The sequence below is a fragment of the Schistocerca cancellata genome, chromosome 5, assembly GCF_023864275.1.
Source record: "Schistocerca cancellata isolate TAMUIC-IGC-003103 chromosome 5, iqSchCanc2.1, whole genome shotgun sequence".
NCBI classification, from domain to species: Eukaryota; Metazoa; Arthropoda; class Insecta; order Orthoptera; family Acrididae; genus Schistocerca; species Schistocerca cancellata.
Window position 1 is genome coordinate 520,644,059 of NC_064630.1, and position 17,024 is coordinate 520,661,082.

The window sequence follows — 17,024 nt, forward strand, 5'->3', positions numbered from 1 at the left end:
ACACGAAGAGGAACAAATAGCATTAAGAGTAAATGATACATTGGTGACAGATGTGTACAGTGTTGCAGAACTTTTTAACAAATATTTTGTAACTGTTACTGAAAAAATGGGGCTGTCAGGTTTGGTAGATGCTGTTATGGAATACCTCAGACCAGACATTTCAAGTAACTTCCATAATATGAATTTGACCCTCACTACCCCAGCAGAAATAATGTCCATCATAAAATCTTTAAAATCGAAAACATTTAGTGGGTATGATGAAATATCAACAAAGTTAATTAAAGAATGTGATTCTGAGCTAAGTAACATATTAAGCTATCTGTGTACCAGTCGTTTATCAGTGGAATATTTCCTGAATGGTTGAAATATGCTGAAGTTAAGCCACTGTTTAAGAAGAGAGATAAAGAAATAGCATCAAATTTCCGTCCAATTTCACTGTTGCCAGCATTCTCAAAAATTTTAGAAAAAGTAATGTACAATCGGCTTTATAACCATATTATCTCAAATAACATACTGTAAAAGTCACAGTTTGGATTTCTAAAGGGTTCTGATATTGAGAAGGCTATCTACACTTACAGTGAAAATGCGCTTAATTCATTAGACAAAAAATTGCAGGCAACTGGTATATTTTGTGATCTGTCAAAGGAATTTGACTGTGTAAATCACAATATCCTTTTAAATAAATTAGAATATTATAGTGTAACAGGAAATGCTGCAAAATGGTTCAAATCTTATATCTCTGGCAGGAAACAAAGGGTGTTATTAGGAAAGAGACATGTATCAAGCTATCAGGCATCATCCAAATGGGAACTAATTACATGTGGGGTCCCACAAGGATCCATTTTGGGGCCCTTACTTGTTCCTTGTGTATACGAATGACCTTTCATAAGTAATGTAAGCAAATGCCAAGTTCGTTTTGTTTGCCAATGATACAAACATTGCAACAAATAGCAAATCAAGTGTAGTCTTAGAAAGATCAGCTAATAAAATATTTGTGGACATTAATCACTGGTTCCTCGCCAATTCTTTGTCACTAAACGTTCAAAAAACACACTACATGCAGTTCAGAACTTGTAAGGGGTGTCCCACGAGTATATGCCTAACATACAATGACAAGCAGATAGAAGACAGCTTGATAATAAATTCAACTGGGAGGAGCACACCACAGAACTGCTGAAGCGTCTTAACAAATCTCTATTTGCAATGCGAATTGTATCAGACATAGGGGATATAAAAATGGAAAAGCTGGCATACTATGCTTACTTTCATTCCATAATGTCATATGGGATTATTTTTTGGGGTAATTCATCAAGCCAAGCTAAAGTTTTCCGGGCACAATAACATGCATTAAGAGTTATATGTGGTGTGAACTCAAGAACATCCTGCAGAAGCCTGTTTAAGGAACTAGGGATACTAACTATTGCTTCCCAATATATTTATTCCGTAATGAAATTTCTCATTAAAAATATACCACTTTTTCAAACCAACAGCTTGTAGGGAAGCAGCCTACTCACGCTGTAGTAAATTCACATCAGTTTCCATTGTGTGCCAGCCAGTCTGCTGTAACTAGCTCGGACGTCATAAATGTTGCGCAATACCTTAAAATTCAAGCAAATGATCTGAAACTTTTCCAGCATGTAAGGAATAATACTAAATTAATGTATATTAAATATCAGTGCGATAACTTCAGCCATTTTTGTAATTTGGACGTTTTTCTAAAAAAATAATTGGCGCAACAGAAAGGAGCTAGAGACTTCAAAATTTATATTTAGACTTATCTTTCATAATGATTTAATAAAAACAGTACTTTGGATTTCACAGGTTAAGACCTTAGTGGAAATTCATGATTTTCTGGTTTTCATCTCAAAACTGAAGGAAGCAGGATAGATTAAGTAGGCTAATGAATAAGACTAGGATATTTAAATTTAAATAGGTTGGAGGTCCGCTATGACTATGAAGATGTGAAAAGTTTCTTTTGAATACCTATAAAATTATAGCGATAGCGGATCTCAAAAGGACCAGTTCAGAGCTCATTTGCTGCGTGCAGCGTAACTTAATTATTTCTCTCGCCCAAGATATTTAACTTAGCCACGTCATAATTTTATTATAAATACTTACCTGCGTGCTAAATGCACGATTAAATTAACAGCTTCATAAGCCATCAGCAAAAGAAGCTATAAATTATTATGTAACTTGAAGTGGTGCGTTACTAGCCCAGCGGCCAGTCGTGAGAGCCAAGTTAGAGCCGGCGTTCTCTTAGCCGTCCGCACCGAGGCTATATATATAAGAGCACTGCGCGAGTAAGGAAGGCCCCAGTTCTCTCCAGACGCTGAATAGCACGTCAGCTGTGTCGGGAGTCGCTTCGCTACGGTAGCGCTGCTACAAACTGCCTCGGGTGCCGTATTGAGTTACGATGTATACGCATAACTGTGAAAACATTTCAAATGAAGGATTATTTTGGAATGATTTTCATTATCTAGCTTCAGTTTGCGTGTTGTTGTATTTTCACGTGCCGTCGCGGTACAGACATTCTACCAATCATTTTAGCGTGGCGTTTGATGAGATTTTCTCATCAAATTTTGGCGAGCATTCTTTTGACATTCAATTCGGACATTTATAGTTGCATCAGCGAATTAGACTCTGAACTGCTCTGTTTGTTAGGCTGTTGGGATAATTGTGATGTTATCAGTGAATTTCAGAATATACTCAACTATTTTGGAAAATTGTTTTTGATTAGAAATCCCGAACAATCTCCTACTTCTTCAGAGCTATAAGCTGCAGCTATAATAATATTCTCAGGTTAAGTGGGCACTAGGAACTCTCATTACAGGCTCCACGTTTCGTTAAATCACTTTCTGGGTGCTAAAAAGTAAAGAGAGAGCCAGTGTTGAGAACGGCGAAAGACAGAATTATACAACATTCTAAAAGCCGGGAAATGCAGTGTTTTTCCCACATTTAAATAACAAACTTTATTTCACAAGCAATTTGCAGTACCCACTCGCCGCCCCACAAGCTCAATTCATGTAATCAATACTAGAAATAAGAATAATCTTCACAAGGAATTAAAGTCATTTAGTCTTGCACAAAAAGGTGTGCATTATTCAGGAACACACATTTTCAATAACTTGCCCGCAGCCATAAAAAGCTTAACCTCCAATGAAATTCAGTTTACAATCTAACTCTGCACCATTTCAGATTTCAGTGCAGTAATGTGTTCATTGTAAATAAGTATTGTAGTAGTTTTATTACCTTATAAATAAATAATAAACCTTTTTATTTTAAATTCAGTGCATTCGTATTTGTAAAATGACTCTTTCATATAGTGTTCATTAAAAAATGACGATCATTCCACTTGGGACCTGTGGAATGGTACATTAGCTTATTTGTTTTAGTTATAAATATTTGTCATGTATTTTTGTTTTTCTAACATGTTCTACATCCTGGAGGACCTCCTCACTACAGATCAATCGGAATGAAAGTAAATCTAATCTAATCTAATCTACCTCCCCTCCCAGTCCACCACTCAATGTCGTGCTCCCGTGTAGTTTTCCCTGCCTGCACCAGAACACTGTTCCCAGTGCACTTGCTGCCTATTTCTTGCAGTCAAGATGCCATGCTGGCACAATACAGTCAGTCATCTAGATGCATAGCATCATTTTCTGCCTTGTTTACAGGCCTATCGATGACTCATTATCTGAGCTGTATGCTGAATTGCTTCCTTCACTTCTTCCATTACTTTTATTCCACCAAGGACTTTCCAGCACTGCACTGTAATATAGGTTGTCACAATACTCTACCTGATCGATGTAGTTCATGGCTGTCTTTATGCTGGGCACCATGGTATAAAGATGTAAATTTGATCTCATATTCTTTTGTAACTTTCAAATTTTAAGTCAACTTGTTAGTGAATAATAATTTTAAGGTTTTCAGTAGCATGTTACTTAAAAACTGGATTACATTTTGTTTTTATCTGTGGAGGTGTAATTCTCAGTAAAATATAAACTCAAAACAGAATCACTTAACCTGGAATCAAAGATATGTATTTCTAAGGAGAACAGAAGCACCAGCTAACATGGTTCATTTTAAAATTAAAAAAACAATGTCCACCCTTTTGCCAACAGTGGTTGTTTGAAAAATAAAGCTCAGAATTTTATTAATAATTGCATGTTGTCTTTGCAGTGTTGCCTTGCAATCTATTATAATGATGAAACTACTACAAATTGTAGGGCAAAAGAATTTCAGAGATTTCTGTGTTATTCCAGGTGCCAAAAATGTGGGCAACAGTGGGATACTTATCTCTTAAGTCACTTGGAAGCTGGATACGTGATCTTGAAACAAGACTTGACTTCATACAGGTATGTCACATGGCTTTTTAATTTTATCTGCACTGATCTAATGTTAAGGATGAATTTTTGTGGAGGTAATGCAGTTTTTCAGCAATACACACTGAGTGTGTATGGTTCAAAAATCATGTCTACTCAAATACATCACATTGACAGGTGGTTGGTGCTATGGCTTGTCGCTGAATAACATTCTACTGAGATTGATCCCACAACATGAAGACCTTTGATGAGTTTATGAAGTTGACAGGCTAGGAAGCCATGAGGCAGGTGTATAGCAAGTTTTAGGATTCTACCTTTACTGAACCTTGCAGGATGTGGTAGAGGTCACAGAGTTATCCCAGCACCTTATACATCTACTTACATACTCCACAAGCCACTGCACAGTGGATGATAGTGGATGCTTTGTGTCGTCGTTAGTCATCAAGCTACTAGCCACTGTACAAGATACAGAACAGAAAATCCCTCAATAGCTATCAAAAAATGGCTCTGGGCATTATGGGACTCAACATCTTAGGTCATAAGTCCCCTATAACTTAGAACTACTTAAACCTAACTAACCTAAGGACATCACACACACCCATGCCCGAGGCAGGATTCGAACCTGCGACCGTAGCAGTCCCGCGGTTCCGGACTGCAGCACCAGAACCGCTAGACCACCGCAGCCGGCTCAACAGCTATCATTGTTGTTAATGTAAAATGCAGAATGTTGTTTATTCATCACATAATGTACAGTTACAAATCAAAGATTTTTGTTCTGGAGACACTTTGATTTTTATAATCTTATTTTTTTAAAGTAATTCAATGTATTTAAGCAAGCATTTCTGAATTTTTAGACATGAACAATTTAACATGAACATATATAACACTTGTGGTCATTTTGCAGCTTGCAATAGCATTTATACAATATATTAACAATTTATTACACAATACATTATCTTTATTGTTTCTTTTGTTTTCAAACTGCAAAACTAGTGCCTGAATTCTTCAATTGAATAATAACATTTTTCCACCAGTGTATTAAATAACAATCTTTTTAGTGGGTCAAACTCCATATTTAACAGATTTGTGTTATTTAATTTATGGGTAATTTTTATTCCCGTGTGCAATGGTGTTTGAGCGTAAAATTTTAAATTATGAGAGGGAAGTTTGAAACTGTCTGTGAAGAGCACTATAATTGTGGTTGAAATGAAAATTGTCAAGTGAGTTTTGATTTTGATACACAAAAATAAAAATTTCGTGGATATAGAGAGAAAGGAATGGTTAGTATATTTATTTTTTTAAATAATGGGTGACATGATGTTCTTTTTTGGACTAAACACTTGTTTCTTATGATTCTTGTTCGAAGTGTAAGTAATCTCAGGCTGTTTGTAGAGTTTTCCCAGAAAATTATTCCGTATCGAATTATAGTTTCAAAGTAGCTGTGATAGACCATCTCCCTGGCGCCCATAAGGGTGGGACCGTATAAGATATACATTGCATAAGTTAGGCTGCTTAGGTTGCTTGCTGAGAAGTCTATATGTGCCTTCCAATTTAAATTTTTGTCAAGATTTAGACCTAGAAATTTTACGTAACTTGCTTCAGTAATTTCCTGATCACCATGGGAGATGCTCATGATGTTTTATCACTGAACTGAACTAATTGTCTTTTTGTGACATTGAATTTTAATCTACTTTGCTGAAACCATAATTCTGGGCTGCCCATTCCAGGTGTATACGTGGACAAGAAAAAAAATTCCTGGGTGTTTTCCAGATTTCCCAGTTAAAAATACATTTTCTCCCGGGTGAAAATACATTTTTTCTGTGTTAAATGACAGTATACTTTTCCTTGGAACAGTAAAACTTATCAATCCTTTGAATGGTTATGGTTTTATACAACGGCATAGAATTTCCCGGCCCTTTGGAGAACCAAATTTAGTGAAAGAAACCTCGTTTTGGAAAGATCTTTGATGTGCAGCAACATGTATGCTGCATATTTTTGTATTACAAAAGTATAAATTTGAATTCCACCAAACACCGCATGTTACTTTCCGAAGCATATAAATCGAGATTACGACACGGTTTTGCTGATGACAGCGGATATTCACAGCATAGGATACGTGATGTAGTCAGCCAGTAGCAATATCACTGTGAAGTAGCATGTATACACAAATTCGAGGAGGGAGGAGGATATTGGTGTTTAACGTCCCGTTGACAACGAGGTCATTAGAGACGGAGCGCAAGCTCGGATTAGGGAAGGATGGGGAAGGAAGGTGGCCGTGCCCTTTCAAAGGAACCATCCCGGCATTTGCCTGGAGTGATATAGGGAAATCATGGAAAACCTAAATCAGGATGGCCGGACGCAGGATTGAACCGTCGTCCTCCCGAATGCGAGTCCAGTGTGCTAACCACTGCGCCACCTCGCTCGGTACACAAATTGGAAAAGTTAATGGTTTAAATTAATATACATAGTGTTGCTAAAAGAAAAGAAAAGCTTTCACATATAATATTGACCTTTTTAGCACGTGTCACACTTTAAGCTACAACACACAAATGTGACAGTAAAATTTTTAATAACGACATAAATGTTGGGTCTTCTGGGCTTGAAATTTTACTAAATGGTCGTCCTCAAAGAGTTGATTTTTAAAGGAGAGGTAAACGCTCTGTGATTTAAGAAATTCACTATACATTCCCGCACACAGTTCAGCTTGCATAAAAGAAAATTTACTCTGAAAGTAACGCTTTTCAAAAAACCATTCGCAATATTTTCCTGCGACCTGTTAGAATTAGGTTCGTTTCAGCAGTTGCCAGAGAGCGCCAGGTAACAGGCGTCACTGTGGCAGTTGTTAGCATCCCACTTAGTAAATGAATCAACTTCATTTACTTCCAGTACGATGGAAGTAAATGAATCAACTTCATTTACTTCCAGTACGATGGACGTGGAAGAATTATGGGCAAATTTTAAACACATTGTAAATCACGCATTGGAGAAGTATGTGCCGAAAAAGTGGGTTACGGACAGAAAAGACCCACCGTGGTTTAACAGCGCAATTCGGAGAATGCTCAGGAAGCAAAGACAGTTGCACTCACGGTACAAGAAAGAGCGGGAGAATGAGGACAGGCAAAAGTTAGTAGAGATTTGTGCTGCTGTAAAAAGAGCGATGCGCGAAGCATACAACCATTACCACCGTCATACCTTAGCAAAAGATCTTGCTGAAAACCCAAGGAAATTCTGGCCTTACGTAAAATCGGTAAGCGGCTTGAAGGCTTCCATCCAGTCACTCACTGATCAGTCTGGCCTGGCAATGGAAGACAGCAAAATGAAAGCTGAAATTTTAAATTTAGCATTTGAGAAATCTTTCACGCAGGAGGATCGTACAAACATACCACCATTTGAGTCTCGTACAGATTCCCTTATGGAGGGCATAGTGATAGACATCCCTGGGGTTGTGAAGCAGCTGAATGGGTTGAAAATAAACAAATCGCCAGGTCCTGATGGGATTCCAATTCAGTTTTACAGAGAGTACTCTACTGCACTGGCTTTGCATTTATCGTGAATCTCTTGCCCAACGTAAAGTCCCAAGCGACTGGAAGAAAGCTCAGGTGATGCCTGTATATAAGAAGGTTAGAAGGACGAATCCTCAAAATTACAGACCAATATCTTTAATATCGGTTTGTTGCAGGATTCTTGAACATATTTTCAGTTCGAATATAATGAATTTCCTTGAGACAGAGAAGTTGCTGTCCATGCATCAGCACGGCTTTAGAAAGCATCGCTCCTGCAAAACACAACTCGCCCTCTTTACACATATCATCTTGCGAACCATGGATGAAGGGTATCAGACGGATGCCATATTCCTTGACTTCCAGAAAGCGTTTGACTCGGTCCCCCACTGCAGACTTCTAACTGAGGTACGAGCATATGGGATTGGTTCGCACATATGTGAATGGCTCGAAGACTTCTTAAGTAATAGAACCCAGTATGTTGTCCTCGATGGTGAGTGTTCATCGGAGGTGAGGGTATCATCTGGGGTGCCCCAGGGAAGTGTGGTAGGTTCGCTGTTGTTTTCTATCTACATAAATGATCTTTTGGATAGGGTGGATAGCAATGTATGGCTGTTTGCTGATGATGCAGTGGTGTATGGGAAGGTGTCGTCGTTGAGTAACTGTAGGAGGATACAAGATGACTTGGACAGGATTTGTGATTGGTGTAAAGAATGGCAGCTAACACTAAATATAGATAAATGTAAATTAATGCAGATGAATAGGAAAAAGAATCCCGTAATGTTTGAATACTCCATCAGTAGTGTAGTGCTTGACTTAGTCATGTTGATTAAATATTTGGGCGTAGATGTGGTTCATCTGTAAAGGAGACTGCTTATAAAACACTAATACGACCTATTCTTGAGTACTGCTCGAGCGTTTGGGATCCCTATCAGGTCGGATTGAGGGAGGACATAGAAGCAATTCAGAGGCAGGCTGCTAGATTTGTTACTCGTAGGTTTGATGATCATGCGAATGTTACGGAAATGCTTCAGGAACTCGGGTGGGAGTCTCTGGAGGAAAGGAGGCGTTCTTTTCGTGAATCGCTACTGAGGAAATTTAGAGAACCAGCATTTGAGGCTGACTGCAGTACAATTTTACTGTCACCAACTTATATTTTGCGGAAAGACCACAAAGCTAAGATAAGAGAGATTAGGGCTCGTACAGAGGCATATAGGCAGTCATTTTTCCCTCGTTCTGTTTGGGAGTGGAACAGGGAGAGAAGATGCTAGTTGTCATACGAGGTACCCTCCTCCATGCACCGTATGGCGGATTGCGGAGTATGTATGTAGTTGTAGATGTAGATGTATGTCCAGATTTCGATGTAAATTTTCTTGGAGAACCAGTACTGTATTATCTCATGTTTGGTTCTTTATTATAGCATAATGCCATACGTGCTAGAAGATGAAAAGATGCACTTTTGAAATACAGTGAACAGTTGAAACTAGCCAATAGTGTGGAATTAAACTCTTTGTTTCAAATAAATTTACTGCCTCAGCGGAAAAGATTAATAAAAGCCAAATTTCTTTGCGAACCGTCAAAAAATTGTTTTGCAAGGCGCTGAATGTTTGACTGTCAGAAAGTTGGAAATAAAATCTGAAACTAATAACATATTTTAGCTTTCCGTAATTATGTGAATGTATTGTAATTGACTTGATAGCTCCCAGCCACAGAAATTCGTTTTGTTTTCATTTGACATGAGTGCAATAAACAAAGAGGAAACAGCAAAATTACTAAACATAAACACGGGTCACGTAGATATTCACCTTCCCACTACAACTCAGACTGCTCTGAGCATCAGCACTGGATCAATAATATTTCCGAATCGAATGTAAGACACGTTATTTAATCTTAAGTGCGCCATAGTGCAGTGCCACGCCTCTTCACACAGCATTCTTGTATCTCAACGTCATTGTATTTCGCTCTGTGGAATTCAAACGTATAATATTTTGTAGTGAATGCCATCAAACTATATTCAGGATAGTGGAAATTAAAATGTCCTGTGGTGTCTCTCCTGCTCCCAGTTGCCCAATTTACAGAAAGAAAGAAAGAAAAGAAAAGAAAAACCCTCGCAATTAACATTGGATGGGATTATTTGTAACCCGGAGAACAAGAACTCTTCACAAAATTTGCACTCTTTATTGCCTATTAGCTAATAACTTGCTTTTTTTGTGTAACATAAAATTAAATATAGGATACATGAAACAAATAAAGGCAAGTGACAAGCAAGATAGTACACATTTCTTCAATCCTTAAGTCCTAGCATTTTTTTCTCTCTAACCTTGCTACAGCTTTACATGGTGTCCTTTCCTTTCTGCGAAAGGATCTGTTACCTCAAACTTCATCAAACGTTTTGCCACATGAAAAAATGAAATGTCATTGTCCAATACTGAAAAAGCTGTTAATACAAACAGTACCCAAGACTGGTGCGGTTTCTCGATCTGATTATGTTTATTTTGTCACTGTCTGCTAGATAAAATGAAATAGGCCTGTCTAATATTGCAGCAATTGTAACACACATCAAATAAACAGACTGTTTTAGCACAAACAGTCAATTTTTTTAACACAACAGAATATAATTCACGAAGCACCAATATCAAATGCCTATTAGGCTTGCTACAAGCAAAAACTTTATGTTTGGAAATAGTTTCACATTTCATTCATACGCTCCAGCTTCTTGAGCATGAGATCAAAAAGTAGTAGTACGAAATATTTATATAAATTGGGGATCGTCATATTCTTCCATAATTTGTGTGATGTCCCCTTTTCTTCTTCTTCCTCATTGTAACAAACAATCTTGTCATCACTAATTCTGTAACTATTCCTGCCAGTGTCAAAACTTATTCTCTGGTTGATTTCACTAACCCTGCCACAATCAACTGCTTAGTTACCCCACATTTATTCTCCGGTTAGGCGTTATTACATGTTCGTACAATGCGTTTTCCATGCTACTCCCAGAATAGAACTTAGGTGGCTGCTACCGAGGTCTTTACAACGGCCATTACTAGTGTAGCAGTCTGGTCAAAAATTTTCTATCAAAATTTCATTTTCTTGAATACACCGATAAGATAACGTGTAATCTTTCTTACTAGTTATTCCTGTTATTAGTTATTTCCACTCTAGTAGTCTGACTCTATGGATTTTGCTGGTAATTATAACAATGCTGATCATTCGCAAACCCAGTCAATCACATAAACAAACAGCGATTGACATTCGCCTGTTTGTCTTTATTCCGCTCAGCTCGTGTAGCCCCCTCCCCTTCCATCTGCAGGATAGTTTATTTCTAGATGTGATGGGGATTCCCTTGACGGAGACATGACATACACTATGCACGCATTCAAAAATCAACTTATGATCCATTCAGAAATATAACCTTAGAATATGTTCACAAATGTTCAAAAACCAACAGGGATGCATTTCAAAATCATATGAATAATCGATAGACTAACTTGCGCTGTATATTATGCACTTTGTGAAACAAGGCTTTTTCCTCAAGAATATGAATTCTTGCCGCCCGGGGCAGATATCCCAGTTTGCCCCCATTGAACCCGGCAGCATGCGTGCGCCAGTAAAATTTTTCTGGGTATCATCTGGCTGCTTGCTGCTACTGCTTATACAGCTAACACCCACACTTCTGTAGCCAGAAACAGGAAAAGGTACTACACATGTGCAACTCAACTGTGCATGCGCATGAGCCCGCTCGCAACTGCCCAAATGAATCTAATGTAAAGAGTTGTGACATCACACTTATCGGAGGTAATTTGTTGTTATTAAGCATTACACAGTCTTCCTAAAGCCCTTGACACATTTTGCTGTTGGCAGACGGTTATACGAGTACTGTGTTTTGTTGTTGTATATGATGCATTTCCTTTGCAACGTAAGTTTTTTTTCTGCCATATTATTCTGCAGTAGCAAGATACACTAATATCCTTTGTTAGAGTATTGTTTCTTACTAGTCAAAATTACAAAAATTTAACTGAAAACTAAAACAAAACAAAAAATTCTCAGAATTATAAAAAAGTCCCATGTTTTTCCCAGTTTTCTCCCTGATGAAAAAATTCCCGCGTTTTTCCCAGATCTCCTGGTGGTCCTGGGTCGTATACACCCTGAGTCATTATATTTTCCACAGTATCATGAATTTGTTCTAAATTGTCATTTTCAATTAAAACTCATCTGCGAATAAAATGGAGTGAACATCAGTGCTCAAAGATAAATCATTTTTACAGCATAAAAAGATAAGGCCCTAAAATTGAGCCCTGCAGGACTGGTGCACAATTATTTTTTCCAGTCCAAGAATGATTTTTTCCATTTGAATTTATAATAACTCTGAAAGAAAACAAGAGACAAATAAAATTTTATTCTGCTGCACACAACCAGCAAACAGTCTCAAATTGCTTCCCACCCTATCCTGCCAATTATTTATATCCACAAAGAACAGAAGGTTTCTTCCCCTGATCTCAGTCACTTCAAAATTCCATTGCCTTTTGTCTCCCATTATATCAATTATTAATTCTGAACAATGATAGCATACTGAAGAATGGTCAAAAGCATTGTAATGCCCTTCCCCCCACATTACTTTTATTACTGAATTGAACAATTGCCATGATAAGGCCCTCACCCCCCGAACTATAACATGCACTATAATTCTACATTTCTTCCTATCTCCAAACTTATTATGACCCACCTCATAAAAAATGTTGAACAATTATTGTAAACCAAACAACTTTTTCAGTAGTAAATATACCCAAAAGTATTAATAATAATTGATATCCAAAGTTATTCAATGTTTTGAAGAGATCTTCCTACATTAACTAAGAAACATTTGCGAAAGTTTTCTTGTGAAAACTGGCAATTACCTTAATTTATTTTTTCAGACATGGTTAACAAGTGGACAGCCTATCTCATTCTGGATATCTGGCTTCTTTTTCCCACAAGGTTTTCTGACAGGTACTTTACAGACGCATGCACGAAAATATGAACTGCCTATTGATCAACTGAAATTTGAGTTCACAGTACAAAAGGTGGTACTAGATCAGGAACTGCTGAAGGCAGCACACTATCAAGCAGAAGGAAAAGAGGTATGATAAATTGCTGTTCATCAAAACAGTGTGATTTACAGTATAAAAATAATTTTGTCACTTGAGAAAGTAGAGTGAATTCAATAATATCATTATACAGATTATATTTTAGACTAATACAATGAACATTTATTATTCTGTATATATCAAGTTAAATAGCTTTTAGTAGTTATCTTAATCTCATATCTACTGTAGTGGCTGCATTATGTTATTTTATTGATTTGGAGAAATAATTACACATTTTTTATAAGACTGGTTGCTTTGAAAATGTTTGAGTATAATAAATTCATAAAAAACTTTGACACTGTTCAGTAAACACCATCTGAAGCACCATTTTGCTTCAAATTCTGTTTGGCCTTTTTATTTCCCCCCCCCCCCCCCCCCCCCCCCCCAAGATAAAGGCTGAATATTTCACACAAACATATATAGATACAATATAAAGACTATTATGTGAACTGTTACTATATTTAGGAATGGTCACTTTCTTCATTTTCTTCAGCAGCCGTATAAATTTGAAGCGCTTGCTCATTGAACAGCTCAAATGATAAGTACAAGATGTAGTATGGCACACCATGCTGCCCCTGAGTAAAGTGAAAGGCTGTATAGTTACTGATGTTAGGGAATAACACACAATTAGCCTGTTGTATGGACTACCACAGGGATTGCAGTTACATGTTCAGTTACTTTAAATAGAACATTTTTAGTTAGGTTTGACTTTTGTCAGTATGAATACCAAATTACTGTAACCAGTCACATTTAATATACTTTCCACTGCGTGCTTCATAGGATTATGCCTCCACCATCAGATGGATTTGTGTCAGTTAATAAGGTACCCATGGATGATAAGTCAGCACATTTGATTGCCACATGGAGGGCTAGGTTCAAGTGCCAATACACCTCGGGATATTTCCTTGGAGGGGGGACTGGAATGCAGAGCACTCAGCCTTACGGGGTCAACTGAGGAGCTACTTTAATGAGAAGTACTGGTTCCAATGTCTCAAAAGCTGGTAACAGCCTGGAGAGCTGTCTGCTGACCCCATGCCCTCCACACCATAACCAAATGCCACCATAAAGCACAGCATGAAATGGCAATAAGTCAGCATCAAGTGGTCCTCTGATATTAATCAAGGAGGAAACAAATAAATAAATAATGGACAGTCTTAGGTCTCACTGTTGGGTAACCTATGGCATTGTATTTTAGTGGTCACACGCTGATGATGAAGAAGGTACAATAAATGCGACTGGTTACAGTCATTTGTGGATTCAAAGGCTCATTTACATTTTACATTTCCAATTGGTTAAGTTCAAGCTTGAGACCAATTTTAACCATGATGGAGCATTAAAAAAACTGGTCATTCTTACCAATTTGAGAATAATGCATAACTTGTAGATTGATGCACAATAAAGACCTGGTGAGAAATTAACTGAAAGCAATTGGCACAAATCCCCTGATAATGCTTGGTGAGATCAAGTGACAGTGTCCTGAACTTTAAAACAATATTCTGTGAAACAGCTATTCAAAAATGTTGTTGGCATGTTGTGACTACTAAAATAGATAGCTCACAAAAAACATGACCTCCATGTGAGACCTCTCAAAAGGACTTTCTTAGCAATGGTGCCTGCTGTGGAAAAAGCTGTTTGGAGCTGTTTGGTCAGACAGCTATACCAAATACATTGACATACACCACTGATTGACTTCAGAAATTTCCACATCTCCACATAACTCCTTGCATGTTGTTAGGCCAACTTAACCAATCACACATTTCATGGAAAGACAATGACATGGGGCTCACCAAGGGAACTCACTTGTGCAGTAAATGAAAGATATCAGGATGTGCCTCTGACAAAAGAATGCATCCCAGCTTTGCAGGTGTGTTAACTGAAAGGTGTTGAATATATAAGACCCTATCTCTTTTGCTTCAACAAATAATATAAACAATGGAGCCATCATTTTCTTTCCTCAATACTTATGTAAGCTGCATCAATTCAACACCCATCAATATCCTTTGTCTCACATCAATATCATTCCACTGTTTGCATTCATACAACTAAACTCTTCATCACTCATCTACATCCTCATACATTCAGCGTCATAAAAACCCACTATATCTCCACAATTTTTATCATTCATAAACAATTTACATCATCATTAACTTCAACACATCGCTCATAACTTCATCATTACTACTGTTATTGTATCAAAGAATTCAATCAATAAAACTAATAAATTATGAGACAGAAGTGCTGGCCATAACATCCCTTCAGGAGAACTGCCAACAGACACAACTAAAACAAAATTTTACACACTTCCTAGCTTTTGGGACTAATCATTCATTCCTCAAGGAGAAGAGAGTGAGAGGTTGGCAAAGTTTTAAAAGAAAGACAGGACACTCAGAACCCAGGATGAGAGGGAGCCATCTACATCTAGACAGTGAGGATAGGGGTAAACAAAGATTAGTACATCACATCAGCATTCACATATCATCATAATAGAAATATACAAATACTCAAATGCTCTTACTATAATAAAATCTATTTCCTCATAATTTTCTATTTTGTCTGAGCTTCATTAATTGAGCATATGAAGTACAGACAAATCTCCACTTTACTCAACCAAGAATCCTTACATACTCTGAATTTGTTCTTAAACTGAAATTAAGGACTTTACATCAACACATTCTACAATAACTAGGTTAATTAATGTTTTCAACTTCAATATTTTCTCAAAAATGTACTTTGTAAATTCCATACAAGTTTTTCATAAGAAGAGTCAGAAAGACACCATCAGAACTGTTATTTAAGTCTATCATTGATTAAGCTGTACAAAAAGATTCATATACAAGACCGAGCATAAATATTACTAAGAAAACAATGCCTACCCACTATCACCCTACATCTCCACCAACCTCTTACATCTCCCCTTCCTCCTGCCTCTTTCCATCTCTTCTTCCTCTCACTCTCCATCCATCTTCTCATGCCCCGCTCTCCCTATCCACCTCCCCCTGCCCCCTCCTCCTGGCCCCCCTCTTCCTATCCATCTCCCCCTACCTCATTCTCTTTCCCTCCTGTCCTTTTCCTCTCTCAGTCCACCCCCCCCCCCTCCCACCCTCCCCCAACTCTTCTGTCCCTACCCCCCACCCCGCCCCTCTTTCTCTGCTCTATCTATCTCAGCCTTCCCCCAGACATGTCTGTTTGTCAACATAGCCCCAGCAAAACAGATCAATAAAGCAGACCAATACTACTCTAACAGAACACACCCGTCATGCAGGGCAGCCTACACTTTGTGGCCTGGAAAAACTAGTTCTTGCCCCTGATGTGGAGGCTCCAAAGAAGGTTGATAAGGCAGGCCTATTCTATTTCCATGTGACTCCACTGTTATGTAGAGCAGCTGCCTATGGTAGGGACTGAAGAAACACACAATTTTGCCTGATCTCCTCTCATAATGGATCTAGGAAGTTGTAAACCTCACAGCACTGATACTCATGAAGTTTTCTGTTTGTGTGGCAAACTTGTTTGAATATATGTAGTACACAAATACTTACTGTACAGCAAACTTTTCCAAACTCTGTTCTGTAGAATGCTGGTGTTCTCTCTCTCTCTCTCTCTCTCTCTCTCTCTCTCTCTCTCTCTCTCACACACACACACACACACACACACACACACACACACACACACAAATATGCAGAGTAACATGTTGATTTAATTTTATATCATTAACTAATTAGATATTCAAGAGTTTTACAAAGAGTGGTTCTTTCTAGTTTCAGGCACCATATCTTTTTCTAAAAACTATAGTTATACCTCTAGAATTATATTTTTTTATTTACATATCTCTCCTGGAACTAAAATTTTTGAGATTATTTCTTGTGTGGTGTATTCTGTTGTGTTTCCTTTAACTGGGATCCCATTCAGCCCTTGTTTCCTCTGACACTATCCTTTCCTCTGCCTGCTAAAGGACTTTTCTAATTTCTGAAGTATGGTGTTCCTTGTTGCTTTGGCTTAATAATTCAGACTGTAGATTATTAATTGTATTTGACTTTGTAAGAATGCAAGGAAACTCAATATATTACTTTTTCATAGTAACA

The 17,024-nt window shown here is 37.7% G+C and overlaps 1 protein-coding gene across 1 annotated transcript in view; it reads left to right on the top strand.

Moving 5' to 3' along the window:
- The window catches only part of LOC126188640 (dynein axonemal heavy chain 6), a 1,044,937-nt gene that overhangs the window by 991,868 nt on the left and 36,045 nt on the right, over positions 1-17,024 (top strand). The window contains exons 107-108 of the mRNA XM_049930241.1: positions 4,263-4,355; positions 12,736-12,939. Of these exons, the coding sequence (XP_049786198.1) occupies positions 4,263-4,355; positions 12,736-12,939 (297 nt within the window). The remainder of the gene's footprint in view (positions 1-4,262; positions 4,356-12,735; positions 12,940-17,024) is intronic.